This window comes from Pogoniulus pusillus, chromosome 17 (genome assembly GCF_015220805.1).
Source record: "Pogoniulus pusillus isolate bPogPus1 chromosome 17, bPogPus1.pri, whole genome shotgun sequence".
Taxonomy (NCBI): Eukaryota; Metazoa; Chordata; class Aves; order Piciformes; family Lybiidae; genus Pogoniulus; species Pogoniulus pusillus.
In genome coordinates, this window is record NC_087280.1 from 4,552,931 (window position 1) to 4,569,932 (window position 17,002).

At 42.1% G+C, this 17,002-nt stretch overlaps 1 protein-coding gene across 3 annotated transcripts in view; it reads left to right on the forward strand.

Moving 5' to 3' along the window:
• SCAPER (S-phase cyclin A associated protein in the ER) overlaps positions 1–17,002 on the forward strand; it is a 243,491-nt gene that overhangs the window by 87,556 nt on the left and 138,933 nt on the right. For 2 of the 3 annotated variants that reach the window (XM_064157318.1, XM_064157320.1), the window contains exons 1-4: positions 2,183–2,259; positions 4,204–4,279; positions 8,920–9,037; positions 15,498–15,568. In XM_064157318.1, the coding sequence (XP_064013388.1) occupies positions 2,204–2,259; positions 4,204–4,279; positions 8,920–9,037; positions 15,498–15,568 (321 nt within the window). In that variant the 5' untranslated portion in view covers positions 2,183–2,203. Of the gene's footprint in view, positions 1–2,182; positions 2,260–4,203; positions 4,280–8,919; positions 9,038–15,497; positions 15,569–17,002 lie in introns of those variants that run through there. The other variant, XM_064157319.1, reaches the window with a different exon arrangement.

Below are 17,002 nucleotides of genomic sequence, written 5' to 3' on the forward strand. Positions count from 1 at the left end.
AATATAAATAATTGGAACAATAAATCAAGAAAACAAAAAGTCATGGCATCCTCTTCATCAGGAAAGAAACGTGAAGCTCAGCAAGAAGGCAGGCACAGGAAATCATATTCTTCTCTTGGTAGTTAGCCTGTGGCAAAACACCTTCCTGAAGGTTCCCAGCACACAGCTAATCAGTCAAATAATAAAATTTGCTATATTTTTTGTATGGATGTAAGTGGGACCAAAAAAAAAAAAAAGAGACTGTGATGTTCTCTTGCTATATTTAACCAAGAACACAGCAAATGCATCACTATTGTAACTGGTAAGTAAAACCAGTGTATCAGTGATGCTATTTTTAAATCAGAAAACAAGTCATGCCACATAAAAAAGATTTTTGTGTGCTGAACTTTCTGACTTCTCCTAAAATTTTCCCTCTTCCCTCAAGCCAAATTGCATACAGTCTTCACAAATCTGTTTGGAGCTGTTCTTTCTTTCAGTCACCAAGGAATTAATGTTAGAAGGTCATGTTCAACACAACTGCTCTGTGAGATCTACAAATGTAAATCTGTTCCTGTTAAGGTGTCAGCATGACAGCAGTTGTCCAGCAACACAGACAGCAGTTTAACAGTTATTTCTAGAAGATGAAGTTATCTGTCTGGTGTTTACTGGATTGTTTTTTACATTTCTGTATTTTAGTTTTATAAATCACTGCCCAGTTGGAATAAGCCTTAATTTTCTTCACTCTAATGCATGTCATTTTTGAGCTTTCAAAATGAATGGATTTAGAGTATTAGACAAGTTTCCATTTTGACATATTCTCCTCAGCTTTTCTCACATGTAAATATTTTAAGCTACATTTTAAGCTGCATGCAAGACAGTTAAGTATGTGCATGCAAAGATTAGCCTTCTGTCTTTCATTGTGAAAGATCCTTGGTTTTGGCACCAGGCAGGGGGAGAAAGCAACAATTCACTATAATCAGGTTGAAATACTGTGTGTTTGGATTTCAAAATTGCAGTAATTTGCTTTAGTGACACCCAAACAGGAGTTTCTGAGTGCTCAATTGTCTGCAACAACACCTTGCATAAAGTGTCCTAAAGTGTTTTAGACTATGTGGACATTACAGACCTGTTTTTCCGTTTCCTTACATTCAGTGCAGTTATTAGTATCTGAGGAAATAGGTTGTGACACTCTATTGATGTGGTATCTGATCTGGCATCAAAACAGAGTGGCAGGATTTAATGTGAAGCCCAGTACCACAGTGCTTACCTCAGCAGCAAACTAGAGGCAGTTGTGGAAACTCAGACACTAGTCTGATAAATAATAAAGCTTTAAGTTCACTACTGAAGAGGTATAAATTATTTGTATGAGACCTTCCAGGGCAGCTGGCTCAGCTGTCTGCTCAGAACCAATCAAGTATTGCTTGTCATTTCTGAGAGGTGTTCCCACTGCTGTTCCTGGAGAGTTCAGCTGAATCATGTACCATCTCCCAAGCTACCTATTCCAATCCTTGTATTATTTTTAATGGTTTAGAAATGGCAATTTAAATTATCCTGGTAACACTTTAGGCCTCCTACTGCTTGTCATTCCTGTCACAGCGGGGGAAACGGATTCTTCTTTCTCTTCACAACCACTCCTACTACATTCCGTTTTGTCCTCTTTTCTAAAATAGAAGCTAAATAGGTTCAACCTGTCCAAAAGTCACGTTTCCCAGGCCTCAGATCTATCGGAGCAGCCCGACTGCGCCAAGAGCCCCATCCGCCTCCAGGTGCGGTGCCTACTCTGGTTCCCATTCCCTAACCCACAGCTCACCGCCTGCGCTCAGGCGCCGTTCTGCCGTGTGCTGTACACACCCCCGGTGCATCGCACACAGCTATTTACTGGCTCGCACGTGTCGCACGTTCGCCCTTTCCCAGATCCCCACTGGACCACCAGCCCCGACCTCGCGGCGCCTCAGGCCTTCCTCGCAGAGCTGCCAAGCCGACCCCAAGCGAAAAGGCGGCCTGGCGCAGACAGGGGAGCTGCAGGTGCTCCCGCTTCGTGGCTCCGGACCCCTTTCCAGTCCCGCGTCGCAGGCGTGTGAGTGCGGGCAAGGTGAGGGCAGAGCCCTCACCGGCGCGGGCAGCGCATGCGCGGCCGGCCGGGCCGGGCCTGAGGGGCACACAGGCGCGGCGCGCTGCGGCGGGCGGTAGTCGCTGGGGCTGGCGCCGCCGGCGGCGGGATGCGATGACATCAGCGCGGCGGGACGCGCGCGGGCGGGACGGCGCGGCGCGGCGGAGAGCGTGAGTGGCCGCTCGGCGCGGCGCGGCACGGCGCGGGGGAGGGGCGCGGCGGCGGGCAGGGCGGCGCGGGGCGCGGCGGCGGGGCAAGATGGCGGCGGGCCAGCCCTCCCCCTCCTCCGCCCCGCGGAGCCCCCAGGCACTGCCCCTGCGGGCGCCTCCGGGCCGTCGGCCTTCGCGGCGGGCCTGGGCTGGCCCTGCCCAGCTCTGCGCAGCGCAGAGGCGGGTGAGGGAGTGAGGCCGGTTGCCACAGGCAACCGAGAAGCCCTTGGCGGCGAGCTGCATCGGTGGGTGTTCGCTAGGCCTTGTCATGTGAGGGAGCTCGGCCGGACGCGCCGAGGAGGGGGCTCCGCCTCAGTTCGGACTCAGCCTGGTGCAAGGGGCCTGTGCCTTCCGAGTCAGATCCTGCCCACTCTTGTTCGGGGCCGCAGGCGTGAGCAAAGGCTGTGAGGAAATTTGGACTTGCTCAGTGCCGGATTCCTCTGCCGCTCGCTTGAGGTGCACAGGTCCGCATCTGTTGTGTCAGCGTTGTAGGTGCGGAAGGGAGAGGCATACATACCGAGGAAACAAACCGTAAACTATTAGAAGCTGCTGTAAGACCTAGAAATAGTTGCATTTCCAAACTGTTAAGGCTGCTCACAGTTCAAACTGATGGTCTTCCCTTGGCCTTCCACTGCTGTCAGACAAAACCCTGATTGCAGAAGCTGACAATGTAGCAGGTCTTGGCAGTGTGCGCAGGGGTAGGGCTTGCCTTCTCTACACGGTTTTTTGAATAGGTTATTGGTTCTAACCAATTCCCAAATGCAGTACGGGGAAAATACTCGGCTCCTCCATATTTTTTCCTCAAATATATGTCTCAGTTTAATGTCAGTATCACACCTCCATTATAACCGAGTTACTAAGGTGGGTAAAAGCACACCTGATTTTTCTGAGATGCCTCAGTGTTTGTGGACACCTCATGCTGTGCCTGTCCTTGGTATCTGAAGTGATGCTGAAGTAAACTGTTTAAAAAACCCTTAGCTGCCTTTGACCAGCTACAGCAAGTTTCACTTTTCATAAGCTCAGGAGGTCCTCTTAAAGCATACAAACCAGTGCGAATCTGAAGCACTACATATTTGTTGACAGATTTTGGCTATTTACTACTAGAAAAATCATCAGTTTGGAAGAATACAAGGTGTAATATGAGAACAAGTGAACAGCCCATTTACAGTATCACACAGTATCACAGTATCATCAGGGTTGGAAGAGACCTCACAGATCATCAAGTCCAACCCTTTACCACAGAGCTCAAGGCTAGACCATGGCACCAAGTGCCACGTCCAACCTTGCCTTGAAGTGCCCCAGGGACAGCGACTCCACCACCTCCCCAGGCAGCCCATTCCAGTGTCCAAAGCCACTATCAATAATGACAGAGCATCAAAACGGGCTTTGGATCTGATCAAACATTAGTCTTGTTCTGTTACCTAACTTCTGATAATGCAGAAGTGTCTCTAACCTTTAGTGTGATCACTGGTTAGTGTGACTCTTCAGAAGAACTGGTGCAGGAGAGTGTTTGTACTTGCGTCAGTGACTGGCTAGAATTTATTTCAACTTTGAAGTCAAGGGTTTGATTTTATTTCAGAAGTGTTACCACTCTTCTAGAAATGATTGATAAATCTGTAAAGAGTCTCGTGCACTTCTGCATTTGTGGCAGCAATTCTGCAGGTCAGAACTGGGTTAAATTTATCTACTGTTTGCAGGAACCATCACCTAAAAAAAAGGAACATATTTTTTTCATTTTATTTTGCTTCACCACTAGTTACCAAATACCAAATTCTTACTATGTCTGTAATTTGTTTTTGGTTTGCAACTGCTAACCAACTTCACTGTGTTCATCCATTGTCCATGACACAAGTGGTGGTAAGAAGAAGTGATTTAAATTAATGAATTGCATTTATTTTGATACAGGTATGAAAACTCAATGGGGTCATCCAAAAATGTGATAAGTGAGGCTGTTGAGGAGGAGGAAGGCTATAACATGATGGTAAGACATTCAGCTACTATAACAGTATGGTAGGAAGAAAAACTTTATGTTGGGATTCCTTGATAATTTGATTCATTTTGAACCATCCCCGAAACTTGATTCTAGAAACAATATAATCTATTACCACAGTGATGAGAAACCTTCAAAACTGAATTTTACTGTAAGAGAATTTTGAGTCTTTCTTCTGGTTTTGCATAATTTCTAGTTAGTATGTAAGTTTCTTTGCACTTTAAGACATTTGTTTCAGCTGATTCACATTTTAAGCTGCTGTTGCCCAGCCTGTGCTCCAGTGTGAGACCATGTTTGGTTTCACTAATAGAGTGGTGTTCTTTGATGTAGGTGGGGTTACTGCTGAGGTAATTTTCCTTAAGAATGCGATGGATGAAACTGGTGGTTTTATTTACAGTGATGTATTTATATATGTGAACATCATTAAAACAAGAATCCTTGTAAGAAGTCCTGTAATATTCATAACTATATGAAGGAACACTACAGACTAAATGACAAAAATCTGCTGCTTAAGGCTAACCAAGTTTGCAGTCTTTCATTTTGCCTATCAGATGGCTGTGTCTAGAGCACTTTGAAGGTAACTTATTTGGATACTTAATTAGCAGATAGGAGGGAGTCAGGTTGAGGAAGCAGGCAGAGCCCTGTGTGTCAGCATCTCTTCTCTCATGTGAATGGGGATTTTAAAGCTTACTCTTGTCTAGTCATATGAAAAGACTGGTGATGCCCACTATGGCCTTTGGCACAGTAGCTTACACTTCTCTGTGGCTGTACCATTTATTATTGCAAACTATCCCCCTGAAACCTTTAGCAGTTTGCTATTTTCTTTTGATGGACATCTTATGGAGACTAGAATTACAGAATCAACCAGGTTGGAAGAGACTTCCAAGCTCATCCAGTCCAACCTATCACCCAGGTCTGGCCAACCAACTAGACCATGGCACTAAGCACCTCATAAAGTCTTTTATTGGACACCTCCAGGGACAGTGACTCCACCACCTCCCTGGGCAGCCCATTCCAATGCCAATCACTCTCTCTGGCAAGAACTTCCTCCTAACATCCAGCCTAGACCTCCTCCAGCACAACCTGAGACTGTGTCCCCTTGTTCTGTTGCTGGTTGCCTGGGAGAAGAGACCAACCCCCACCTGGCTGCAGCTACCCTTCACACAGTTGTAGACAGCAATGATGTCTGCTCTGAGCCTCCTCTTCTCCAGGCTGCACACCCCCAGCTCCCTCAGCCTCTCCTCACAGGGCTGTGTTCCAGGCCCCTCACCATCTATGTCGCCCTTCTCTGGACATGTTTCAGTATCTCAACATCTCTCTTGAACTGAGGGGCCTAGAACTGGACACAGTACTCAAGGTGTGTCCTGACCAGTGCTGAGTACAGGGGTAGAATAACCTCCCTTGTCGTACTGTTCCTGATGCAGTCCAGGATGCAATTGGCTCTCTTGGCCACCTGGGCACATTGCTGGCTCATGTTCAGCCCACTGTCTACTACTACCCCCAGGTCCCACTCTGCCTGGCTACTCTCCAGCCACTCTGTCCCCAGTCTGTAGTGCTGCTTGGGGTTGTTGTGGCCAAAGGCACTTAGCCTTGTTAAATCTCATTCCATTGGCCTCTGGCCACCCATCCAGCCTGGCAGGGTCCCTCAGCAGGCCTCTCCTACCCTCCAACAGGTTAACACCTGCTCCTAGAATTTTAAATCAGGCTCTAGTTTCATGATGCAAAGTACTTGGAAATGTCATGTTGAGATGCTTTTTCTCATAAGCCTTTTTGGCTAATTAAAAGTCAGTTTGATGTGGAGTAATGCAAATTTACATTGGAGTAACAACTTTCAGAAATAAGAATCAAAACCAACTGTTCTGGTAGCAATTGTGTAGAGGGGAACCTTGGGATTATAACAGGATTTATGTGCAATGAATGAAATTCTGCTTATTTATTAGGAAGAGTTGGGTCTGTCCTGTCCTGGGCACAGGGACTTGAGGATTGAACTGGAAGCAGAGATCTCTTGTCAGGTTTTGTTATTCTGTGTAAGTCGTGATAACTTGCATGATAGGTCATGACAGATGTTGTATTATGATATCCTAAGTGCTGAAAAGGTAATAACATATTGCAAAAAAACCATCTCATGATGTCTGAAGTTGTGCCAGGGGAAGTATAGGCTGGATGTTAGGAGGAAGTTCTTCATAGAGGGAGTGATTTGCCATTGAAATGGGCTGCCCAGGGAGGTGGTGGAGTCACCATCCCTGGAGGTGTGCAAGAAAAGACTGGATGAGGCATTTAGTGCCATGGTCTAGTTGATTAGATAGGGCTGGGTGCTAGGTTGGACTGGATGATCTTGGAGGTCTCTTCCAACCTGGTTGATTCTATGATTCTTTTGAGGTGATTAAATGGGAATGTCATCTGTAAGATGTGAAAAAGCCGCCCATAGTATTTAGCAATGAGAAGGTCTTCAGTGAAGTATTTGTGCCTACTTTAGGTATTACTTTCGTTATTTCAAAAACAGATGTGAATTGGTTAGAGACAATCTGTAAGAGAAACTCTTGAGTGCTCAGATTCAGAAAACTTGAAATCTGATTATCTGAAAAACATGAGAACAAACAACTAAAGGAATAGGGATGGTAAGCCTGGAAGATAGGAAAACTGATGAAGGATGAAATGGAACACAGCAGCATAGAAATAATAGGAAAGAAAGAAGTCCAAATAGTTACCAAGACCTCCATGTTAGGCAAGAATGAATGGGCTTATGCTGTAGCCAAGCTGTGGTTAAAGATTACCTGGATTGTGCTGAGTGAACACTGTCTGCTGGTGGAGGATTTGAAGAAGAGTTGCAATAAATGTATTTTTGATAGTTTGGAATGCTATAGGTAGTTTTAATTCCAGCTACAGTGAGTCTTTGGGTCATCTTTGAAGAGTTGAGAATGGAATGGTGCAAAATACAGTTTGAACATTGTGCTTCTCATTTGAAACAAGCACGTTTCAGAAGTGGTTATGTTAAAATGATTTTACTTTTCAAGTAATCTGCCACAGGTATTTACATTGGGAGTTTAAAGTGATTTTAAAACAATTACTTGACATTCATGGAACTTTATCTCTTAGATGGATGATGAAAGCTGTATCATTAAGGAGCAAGGGCTTAAAAACCCAAACCAAACCTGATTCACCAAAAATGGTCAGTCTTAATAAAAATGCCTAGCAAGAATAGGCAATGAATTCTGTAGAATAAGGGTGGACTGGAACCAGTTTAATACAGGTCCTTGTTGTGTACATTGCTTAGGTTTCTTTGGGCCACAATACATAATTTGCTTAATTTATTTCATTAGGTTTTACTAAAGTTCACCTACATAGCAGTGCTGTTTTTGACTTATTGTTTGCTGCATGGTAGTACCTATAGGGGTGTGTGTGTGTGTGAGGCACTAGGTGGCACACTGCAGCTTTGGAACAAGCAATTGAGGACATCTGAATATGAGAACCTAAGTTAAATGCCATTATACAGGCATTGAAGTAAAAAAACAATTTCTTATTTGTGTGGTTTCAGCACTCATCACCATGCTCATTTTTATTGTATTTCCTTTCTAAAGATGTGCTGTGCTATAAAGCAAGATGTTTTCAGACTTGAGTTGTAATGACAGTAAGAACAAAAAGAGGAAAGGTGTGTCTTCTTATGAGTGCATTAGGAAATCAATCTGTCCATGCCTAAAGTAATGCTTAGATTTATGTAGCTTCTTTGTGGTTAACTTTGTCAGTGTTTAAAGATAACTTGGTCAGCAGTCTGTAGTATGGCTTTGTTTCAGATTATTTTCTGACAAATAACTTGATACGTTGTAGGAGCAAGACTGTATTTAACTGACATCTCTCATTTGTTACAAATATTTCCTAATAGATTTGGTTTAAAATGCCTTGCAATGGTGTATTTTGCAAGAGCAAAGTAATAAGTTTAATATGTATGTGAAGTTCATCCTCAGTGTCTCTCTTGTTGTCATTGAACAGCTGCAGCTTTCTAATGATAACAGCTGACTTTAGTTGCCAGGAAATACTTTCTAGGTTCTTGTCCTAGTTACAGTATGCTGGAGTTTTATACCTCTTTCAGATGCTTCTGATAAATCTCTTGCCCTTCTCCAATTAACATGTGTGTTTTGGTCCCATGCAACTTTTATCTTCCAGTAATTAGTACAAATTAACACAAGGTAACAAAAGGATTTTTGAAATGTGTTGTGATGCACCAGCAGCATTGAGAATCAATAGAACCATAGAATCAGTCAGGGTTGGAAGGGACCACAAGGATCATCTAATTCCAAGCCCACTGTCATGGGCAGGGACACCCTACCCTAGATCAGGCTGGCCAGAGCCCTATCCAGCCTGGCCTTAAACACCTATAATAATAAAGGAAGGTTAAAAAAATGTGTTGATACTGCGGGCTGAGTACTAACTCTTATGGCATGTTGATGAATCAGTCTGCTTATCATGTACACAAATGATTGTGAAAATGAGTGTGTACACCTGTTTCAGATATGCTAGAAGAATTCAGTACCCACACGCCTCACGTGAAGTGGTTTAACCACTTATTGGATGAAATGAACATATTAAACCAAAAATGTATGTACTTTTTCCATCCCTGTATTTGTTATTTTCAGGCTTCCTTCCAGCGCTCTAACAGCCATGACAAAGTGAGGAAAATAGTTGCAGAAGAGGGACGTACAGCGAGGAACCTGATTGCATGGAGTGTTCCACTGGAAAACAAGGAAGATGAGGGTATGTGTTCAGCAGACTTCCACCCCTTTGTCCACTGATATTGCTCACCTGGAAGCATATTCCTTACATAGTATCTCTGTTAAAAAAGAAGTGGTTCTGTTTAGCGTAGATGGGGTAGCAATAAAGCTTTTTTCCAGGGTGCACCTCAGACTTGACAGATGACTTTTTGAAACACCTTCACAGTGACAGATGAAAATTTGTTTTCATTTTATCTGAAGCAACATCTCTTTTGCTGCTGTAAGCAAGGTTTTTATGTGATGTAATAATACTGCCTTAAACTGAACTCTTGTAACTTGGGAATTTAGAATTGCAGGGATAGCTTAGGATAACCCAGCAAATTGCTCTCTGTTCTAAACAGAGTACGTTTGGAAGTTTCTTTTGGTATCACTTCAGTCTTGGATAGTCATTTGTTGGGAATCTTAAAGGAAGGGGATATTTGAGGATAGTTTTCTGTATTTGAGCATAGTTTACTGTAGTGCAAGTCCTCAGAACAGTTTTGTTACTGTTGTAATATTCTCTTGTGGTATGATGTTTTAAGGAGACAGGAACTTACTTTAATTTTCATATTACTCAAGTTGTTCCAGCTATCAGAATGCTGTTTCTGAGGACTTAAGTGTTTTTGTAGCTCACATGTTCCTGTGTGGATGCCATTGCCTCCCAGACTTAGGCAGGAGCAACTAAATGTAATTTTTTTTTGTGCTGTGAAGGTGGCTGAAAACTGAAACAAGTTGCCTAGAAAAACTGTGGCCAGATATTGTCCTTGAAATAGTTAAAACTGTCTGGACAGTCCAGGACAGCTTGCTGTAGCTGACCTTGCTTTAAGCAGGGAGATTGGATTAGATGGTCTGTAGAGGTTCCTTCCAACCTCAGCTGTTCTGTGATTCTGCCAGTGGAAAAGGTGTTTCTATGAGCAGTTCTGTCTTAAGTAGCAAGATAATTAACCCTGTGCCTGAAGCAAGCTGATGCTTAGTTAAACAGTCTTTGGCTTGTTTTATGCCTGATGGTGTGTTTGTGATTGTTGGAGTTTCTTGTCTTTCTGAAGTTGCCAAGTCTAAAGTCACAGAAGACATTTTGTTGCTTGAGATGTTTGTATGTGGACATTTGTGTGGGTTTCATTAGGGATACTGCAATCAGTTGGGAAGGCATAGCAGTGCCTCTGCTGAGTTGTGACAAGCAGAACAGCAGCTAATATCAGAAACCTATTTTTTTAATGCTACCTTGCTTGTGATAGTCTTTGAGAAACTTTCATTTAAGACTTCTTCCTTAAAAGTGAGTATGTGAGTGTATGTATGTGTTTGCTCTAACATTTTCTGTCAAAGCATGAGGAATTAAAATAAGAGTGAATTTTTAGCCTTTGTATTGATTTCCTTCTTTTGATTGTATTGGCACCATTGTGACTTTTAAAACTTTTTATCACTGTTCATTAAATCCCAGGCTGGCTTCTTTGCACAGTGCAAAGGATATGATGGTAATTGCCTGATGGAGAATTGAATTTCCCTGTGGAAGGGAACTTGTGGCTAATGAAAGTCTGTCAGAGCCTGATTTTTTTTTTTCCTCTTGACCCTTGTCTTGGAGTAGAGCATATATATGTTGGTGTCAGTGAGCTCTGATTCATTTTGTGCTGATCTTTCACTATGTATTTTGTCCCTGAGGAATGATGCAGCAATACTGTGAATTGGAACCATTCTAATTTGCTGAGGAGTTGTGTAAATCAGGCCAAAGGTTCAAGTTGCTTGAGCCTGTCTTGCAACGCTACTGTGCAAAGCAGGATTTTGTCTTTGGGCTGTTTCTTCTGGTTGCAACGTTCAAAAGTGTTGCTTTGGCAGCAGCAGTGTGTGGTTTAGCATTTTATATATGGTTACTCATGAGGAGATTTTCTTTTCCCTGCAGAAACAGTGAGGGCATAGGCATTAGCTATTACTGCTGGTAGTGTTACAGAGGGTTGATAAATTAAAATGCCAGTTGATTTCCTTTATGTTTCCTTTAAAATTTGTATGCTTGTGTCCCTCTTACCATTTAATGTTTCCTCTGAAAGATGTGTATTTTTTTATAGAGGATGTGGAAAAAAGAGCAATAAAAAACTGCAATCAAAACCTTGTAATTCCTTAATGGAAATACATAGTTCCTGCCAATAAGAAATACTTCCTTAAAATGGAGAGCAGTTTCTGGAGTGGCAGGTGGCACTTCTGTGATGTGTTTTTGAGCAGCATGCACCCATGTCATGTCAGATATGAAATTGTAATGATGAATACAGATGGATGGCAGGAGAAAATCCAAAGCATGTTGGCAGTGGTCTAGATAAGATAGTGACTGTTAACACATTTCACCTATTGAAATTAAAACACTCTGTCACAAAGTTCATTATTATGCAGCAGATTCTGTGGGTAGACTAATTAATGGTAGTTTACTTTGTGTCCTAGGAGGAGACTTTTATAACTGTACAAAAATTCACTAGTCTGCTATTCATAGAATCAACCATATGGGAAGAGACCTCCAAGATCATCCAGTCCAACCTAGCACCCAGCCCTAGCCAGTCAACTAGACCATGGCACTAAGTGCCTCATCCAGTCTTTTCTTGAACACCTCCAGGGACGGTGACTCCACCACCTCTCTGGGCAGCCTATTCCAATGGCAAATCACTCTATCAAGAACTTCCTCCTCACACCCATCCTATACTTCCCCTGACACAACTTGAGACCGTGTCCCCTTGTTCTATTGCTGGTTGCCTGGGAGAAGAGACCAACCCCCACCTGGCTACACAATTAAATTTTCATTTCAAATCTATGGCCTAGTGCAGTACTTGGGTCTTGCCAAACTTAGAAAGCTGTCATCATTCTAGTAGAGGATTTCAGCTTTATCCTTTGTAATTTTTCATATGCCTAGCATGAAATTGTGGCATAGCATGGAGATAGGCACTGCGTACGAAATTTACTACAAAATCGAAGCTATGTTAGCAACAGTTAAGACATCTCAAAGGCTTGACATTTAAATGGTAATAGAAGGTAAGGTACCCTTGGAACTTTAAGAGATGTGTCAAAGCAAACAATCTTGTATTTGTATCTGTTACCTTCTTGTATACTATTTATTAAAAATAATTTGGTCTTTCACCACAGAGAATCCATTTGTTGGTTGAGCATTTCAGGATAAGGAGATGTATTTATTGGTTGAAGGATACCTGGCACACTCTGGGGAGCCTGCAATATAATCTGCTTTAGCAAGAGTCTAATGGAATAAATAGATGTTGCAGTATGTGCTAGAAGTCATGAAACTTGGCTCCCTTGGGTGCAGATTAGGGACGTTCTGAGAGTCATGACTGAAAACATGGTCTGTCAACCCTAGCAATATTGGATCTGGTTGTAACTGACAGAATGTTAGCATGAAGGGAAGTGTGTTCTTTAAAGCCTCTGGGTTTCAAACCTTGAATTTCACTGAAATAAACAGGAATCTATCTAATACTGGGAAGTGAATACAAGGCTGTTATGTTCTGGATGAGGCAGTGACAGTGATTTGTAAAAATCTTACCCAAAATTTATTTCTGTGACTCAGTCCAGATGTGGAAAAATATGGAGAACTTGGTTACGTCTGTGATTCAAGGCAGTAACTTCTCCAAATACTTATCATTCAGAGAAATCATATCTGCTACTTCTCCACAAAATTTAAGAAGAAGATATGGGTTTTAGTAATATTAGAAACTTCAATATACTTCCTCAGTTAAGGAGTCAGAATTGAGTAGAATCTGATTACTGCCTCTAGGCAGATGCTTCTGCCTTACTTTAAATGAGGTTCAGGGAACCAGGTCTTAGCAAACCTTAGGTTTGTGAAAGTGTTTAAAATGGACAGTTGCATTAGCTGGGCTGGTGGGTTAGGTTCTGGAGTAGTATAGCAATGGCATTAGATTGTGGACTGACTGTTTTACAGCTTTTATAGATAGCGTAGAAGAGGAGGAGTGACGGAGTAGATAACTCACACTGTGTATAGGAACTGGAGGAAAACAACAAAATGCTTACTTAGTTGTATCTTCAGGTTGATCCAAAGAGATTAAAAGAAATACGATAGAAGATAGTTTTCATTCCTGCTGAAGGTATAATGATGAATATGTCAGGGACAACTGAAACAACACACACAGTGGATCTCTGCCTTAGTGAGAACAGAAATGAGGGCTGCTATTGAATACTAAATTTGAAGGCAGTTCTTGGGTTGGTAAAACTATCCAAAAGAGATGAAAGGGATGATTGTTGAGATTGTTAGTATAAAATATAGCTTCTGGAAATAGTTTATCAATGGCCTTTTATTTTTTTTTTTTGAGATGTTAGCACCTCAGCTTTTTATAACAGGAAGTCTTCACAAATCATAAACCCTGTGTACTTCATGTTTATAACCAGAAAGGAAGTGGACTTAAAGTGTGAAATCTGACTCCAGCACCCTGAATATTATTTTACATATTTCACAATGGCAAGTTAATAGCTAATGAAATGATTATCTGTGGGCAATATTGTTTTCATTAAAATTTAGTAAATTCCTAGCAAGTATTGCCCTTCATATGTTTGGAGATTCTCCAGTGCCTCTCATGGCAATGCTAGTACCATATAATTACATGCCAGTAGTCATTGGACATACACATGACCACTGAGCGAGGCTTTTGTGTTGTCTGTACTTGTGAATATAAAATAAATGAGGCAGAAAGGAAGGTGTCTTCTAATAAGCAGAGGCACTTGTTAGGATAAAAAGAGTAGTGAAACTCAGCAAAAGAATAATAAAACTCAGAAATGTGGCTGCTGCTGAAGTACAAAACTTCTTGGCCTGTACACCTGAAGAAATAATGAATCCCTGCCACACACTACCTGGTATTTCTTTAAGTTGTGGTTTCTCTAGATGTGTACCTTAGTGCTTTTGCTCTTAGAGGGAACTCGTTCAGACATTGCCCAGTTCTTAGATGATGGATTTTTGTACTACTTCATCTATCCTTTTTTAGATTTTAATATACCTGTATTTATTGGTGTTTAACTGCCAGTTCCAAATGCCACTGCATTCAAGATCTTGTTTAAGCAGGATGCAAATCACATCAGAAGAGAGACTTTGATGATTGAAATATTTCAGTTATAATCTAGCATGGAGTTCATCTGCACTTCAGGCTTTTTAATGAACAGACACTTTTATACATAGAGTAGCCAAACATTTTTTTTTTCCTGAATGCTGCAGATTGAGGTCAGTATATTAATTTGTACCTGTTGTTTTGGCTAATGCAGCATTTAAAAAATGAACTATCGAGCCAATAATTTTTAAATTTGTTTGAAAATTACGGGCCTTGTTCTCTGGAATAGCCAGTGATGTGAAACAGCTGTATAACTGCTTGGTTCTGACAGGTTTACAGCTGCTTTACATAAGCAGAGCAATGTAAAACAGCTGGCCTGTATTAAGGAATTTGGCCCAAGAGCTGTTAAGAACTCAACTGGACAGTTCTGAAATGCAAGAATTGTCTCCCTGGTCGAGGAAGGAGCTGTGTTCAACTAATGCATTTATTTGCTTGGCTTCATAGAGCTAAATAATCTTGAAACCTTTACTGTGCCATGTTTAGTATTTTTGTCTTACCCTGCTTTCATGTTTGTAGTTGGATCTTGTGATTTTCATGTACAGGTTAGATACCAAGTAGAATAAAATATAAGTTTGACTTAGCCCTGAGCACATCTCAAATATAATAATGCAGACATGTCATGTAGGTGTTGGCTAACACAATAATGTAATTCTGAATCAGTTCAGAAATTGCCACCACCACAGCACTGAGACCTGAATTCATCCTTTGTGACTATAGGAATTTAAACTGATTTTGCTAACTGATGTTGCTAACTTCGCTTTAGATAAACAGTGGAGGGAGACAGGTACATTGGAGAAGATATTTCAGATCTTAAGATCAACTCATGCTTTTTGTATATTTTTCTCTCTCCCTTTGCTGCCTAAATGTAGGTGAACTAAATCCAGTCCTGAGTTCTGTTGGCAGAAAATACATAAATCTACCGGTAGGCTGTTAGGACACTTCAGGAAAAGCTAAATTATTACAGTTGTTTTCCCTAGTAAAGATATTGTTTCAATTCTGTAATACTTGATTGAAGAGTTGTTCAAGAGCAGAGGGTTTTTTTCCATCTATATAGAAAACTGATGTGTAGATCTATTTGATGTGTAGGTGGCAATAACAGGATTTTCAAAGGCACTGAGCACTTAAAGGTAGGTTGTATTTGTATGCTGAGGTTTGTAATTCTTGCCTTTCTTTGTAATTCATTTAATTTTCTGGCATTATCCACATTCTGAACTGTGGAATATGTATTTGGAATATACAGTTTTAGGAACTTCTTAACTCTTGGGTTGTGCCTGTATCAGTACATTGCAAGATGAGGTATTTGCATTTTAGAATGCTTTGTTTAATTAAAATTGCTGCTGTTGGTTTAAACAGTTGCTTCTCTCACAGGAAAATCTAAATGGCAGGCTGGTGGAAAAACAAAGAGGGTGACTCAAGGAACACATAAGACTGCAAAACAGGTATCTGATCATTTTTTGTTCGTGCTGTAAAAATGTTTTGTGATATCACTGATACCACAGGATGTTAGGGGTTGAAAGGGACCCAAGGAGATCATCCAGTCCAACCCCCCTGCCAGAGCAGGACAATCCTATCTAACACAGATCACAGAGGAACTCATCCAGACAGACCTTGAAAGGCTCCAGAGAAGCAGACCCCACAACCTCTCTGGGGAGCCTGTGCCAGTGCTCTGTGACCCTTGCAGTAAAGAAGTTCCCCCTTGTGTTGAGGCCGAACCTCTTTTGCTGCAACTTACACCCGTTGCTCTTTGTCCTATCCCAGGGAGCAATGAGCAGAGCCTGTCCCCCCAGCTCCTGGCAGCCCTCAGATACTTATAAACATTTATCAAATCCCCTCTCAGTCTTCTCTTTTCCATACTAAAAAGTCCCAAGTCTCTCAGCCTCTCCTCATAAGCCATGCTCTCCAGTCCCATAATCATCCTCGTAGCCCTTCTCAGGACTCTCTCCAGCAGATCCCTGGCCCTCTTAAACTGGGGAGCCCAAAACTGAACACAATATTCAAGATGGGGTCTCACCAGGGCAGAGTAGAGGAGGAGGAGGAGAACCTCCCTTGATCTGGTGGACACACTCCTCCTAATACACTCCAGGATCCCATTGGCTTTCTTGGCCACAAGAGCACATTACTGTGCCATGGTTAACCCCCAGGTCCCTCTCCACAGGACTGTTTTCCAGCAGATCACCTCCCAGCCTGTACTAGTGGAGTTTGTTATTCCTCCCCAGATGCAGGACTCTGCACTTGTCCTTGTTGAAGTTCATCTGGTTCCTCTGTGCCCAGCTCTCTGTCTGTCCAGGTCTCTCTGGATGGCCACACAGCCTTTGGCTGTTTCAGCCAAGCCTCCCAGCCACACCAGGGCAAGGCCTGCTGCGATTGACTAATACATACAGAAAACTGAACATGCATTGTATTTTAAAGCATAAAAGTTTCAACATCGAGTATTCAGAAGACAAAACCTGCTAGCATTTATGAAATCTTCTTCAGCCTTTACTTTTAGCACTTCCTAACCTCCAGATGTGTGACTTGATCAGTAATAGAAAGTTAGGAAAGTGCTGTTCAGCAAAATAATGCAAACGATTCTTCGGATAAGCATGCTGCCTATATAAAGGCTGCCTTTCTGCTGTATTTCTTCACTTGTTTGGAAAAAATAGTCCAGGTGAGTAAAAGTTCTAAGACTTATGACTGGAAAGCAAATCCCAATAAGAACTGTCAAGTTCTGGAGCCTCTATTACAAGAAAGATATGGACATGCTGGAGTGTGTCCAGAGAAGGGCCATGAGGATGATCAGAGGGCTGGAGCTCCTATCCTATGGAGACAGGCTGAGAGAGTTGGAGCTGTTCAGTCCAGAGAGGAGAAGGGTCTGAGGAGACCTTATTGTGGCC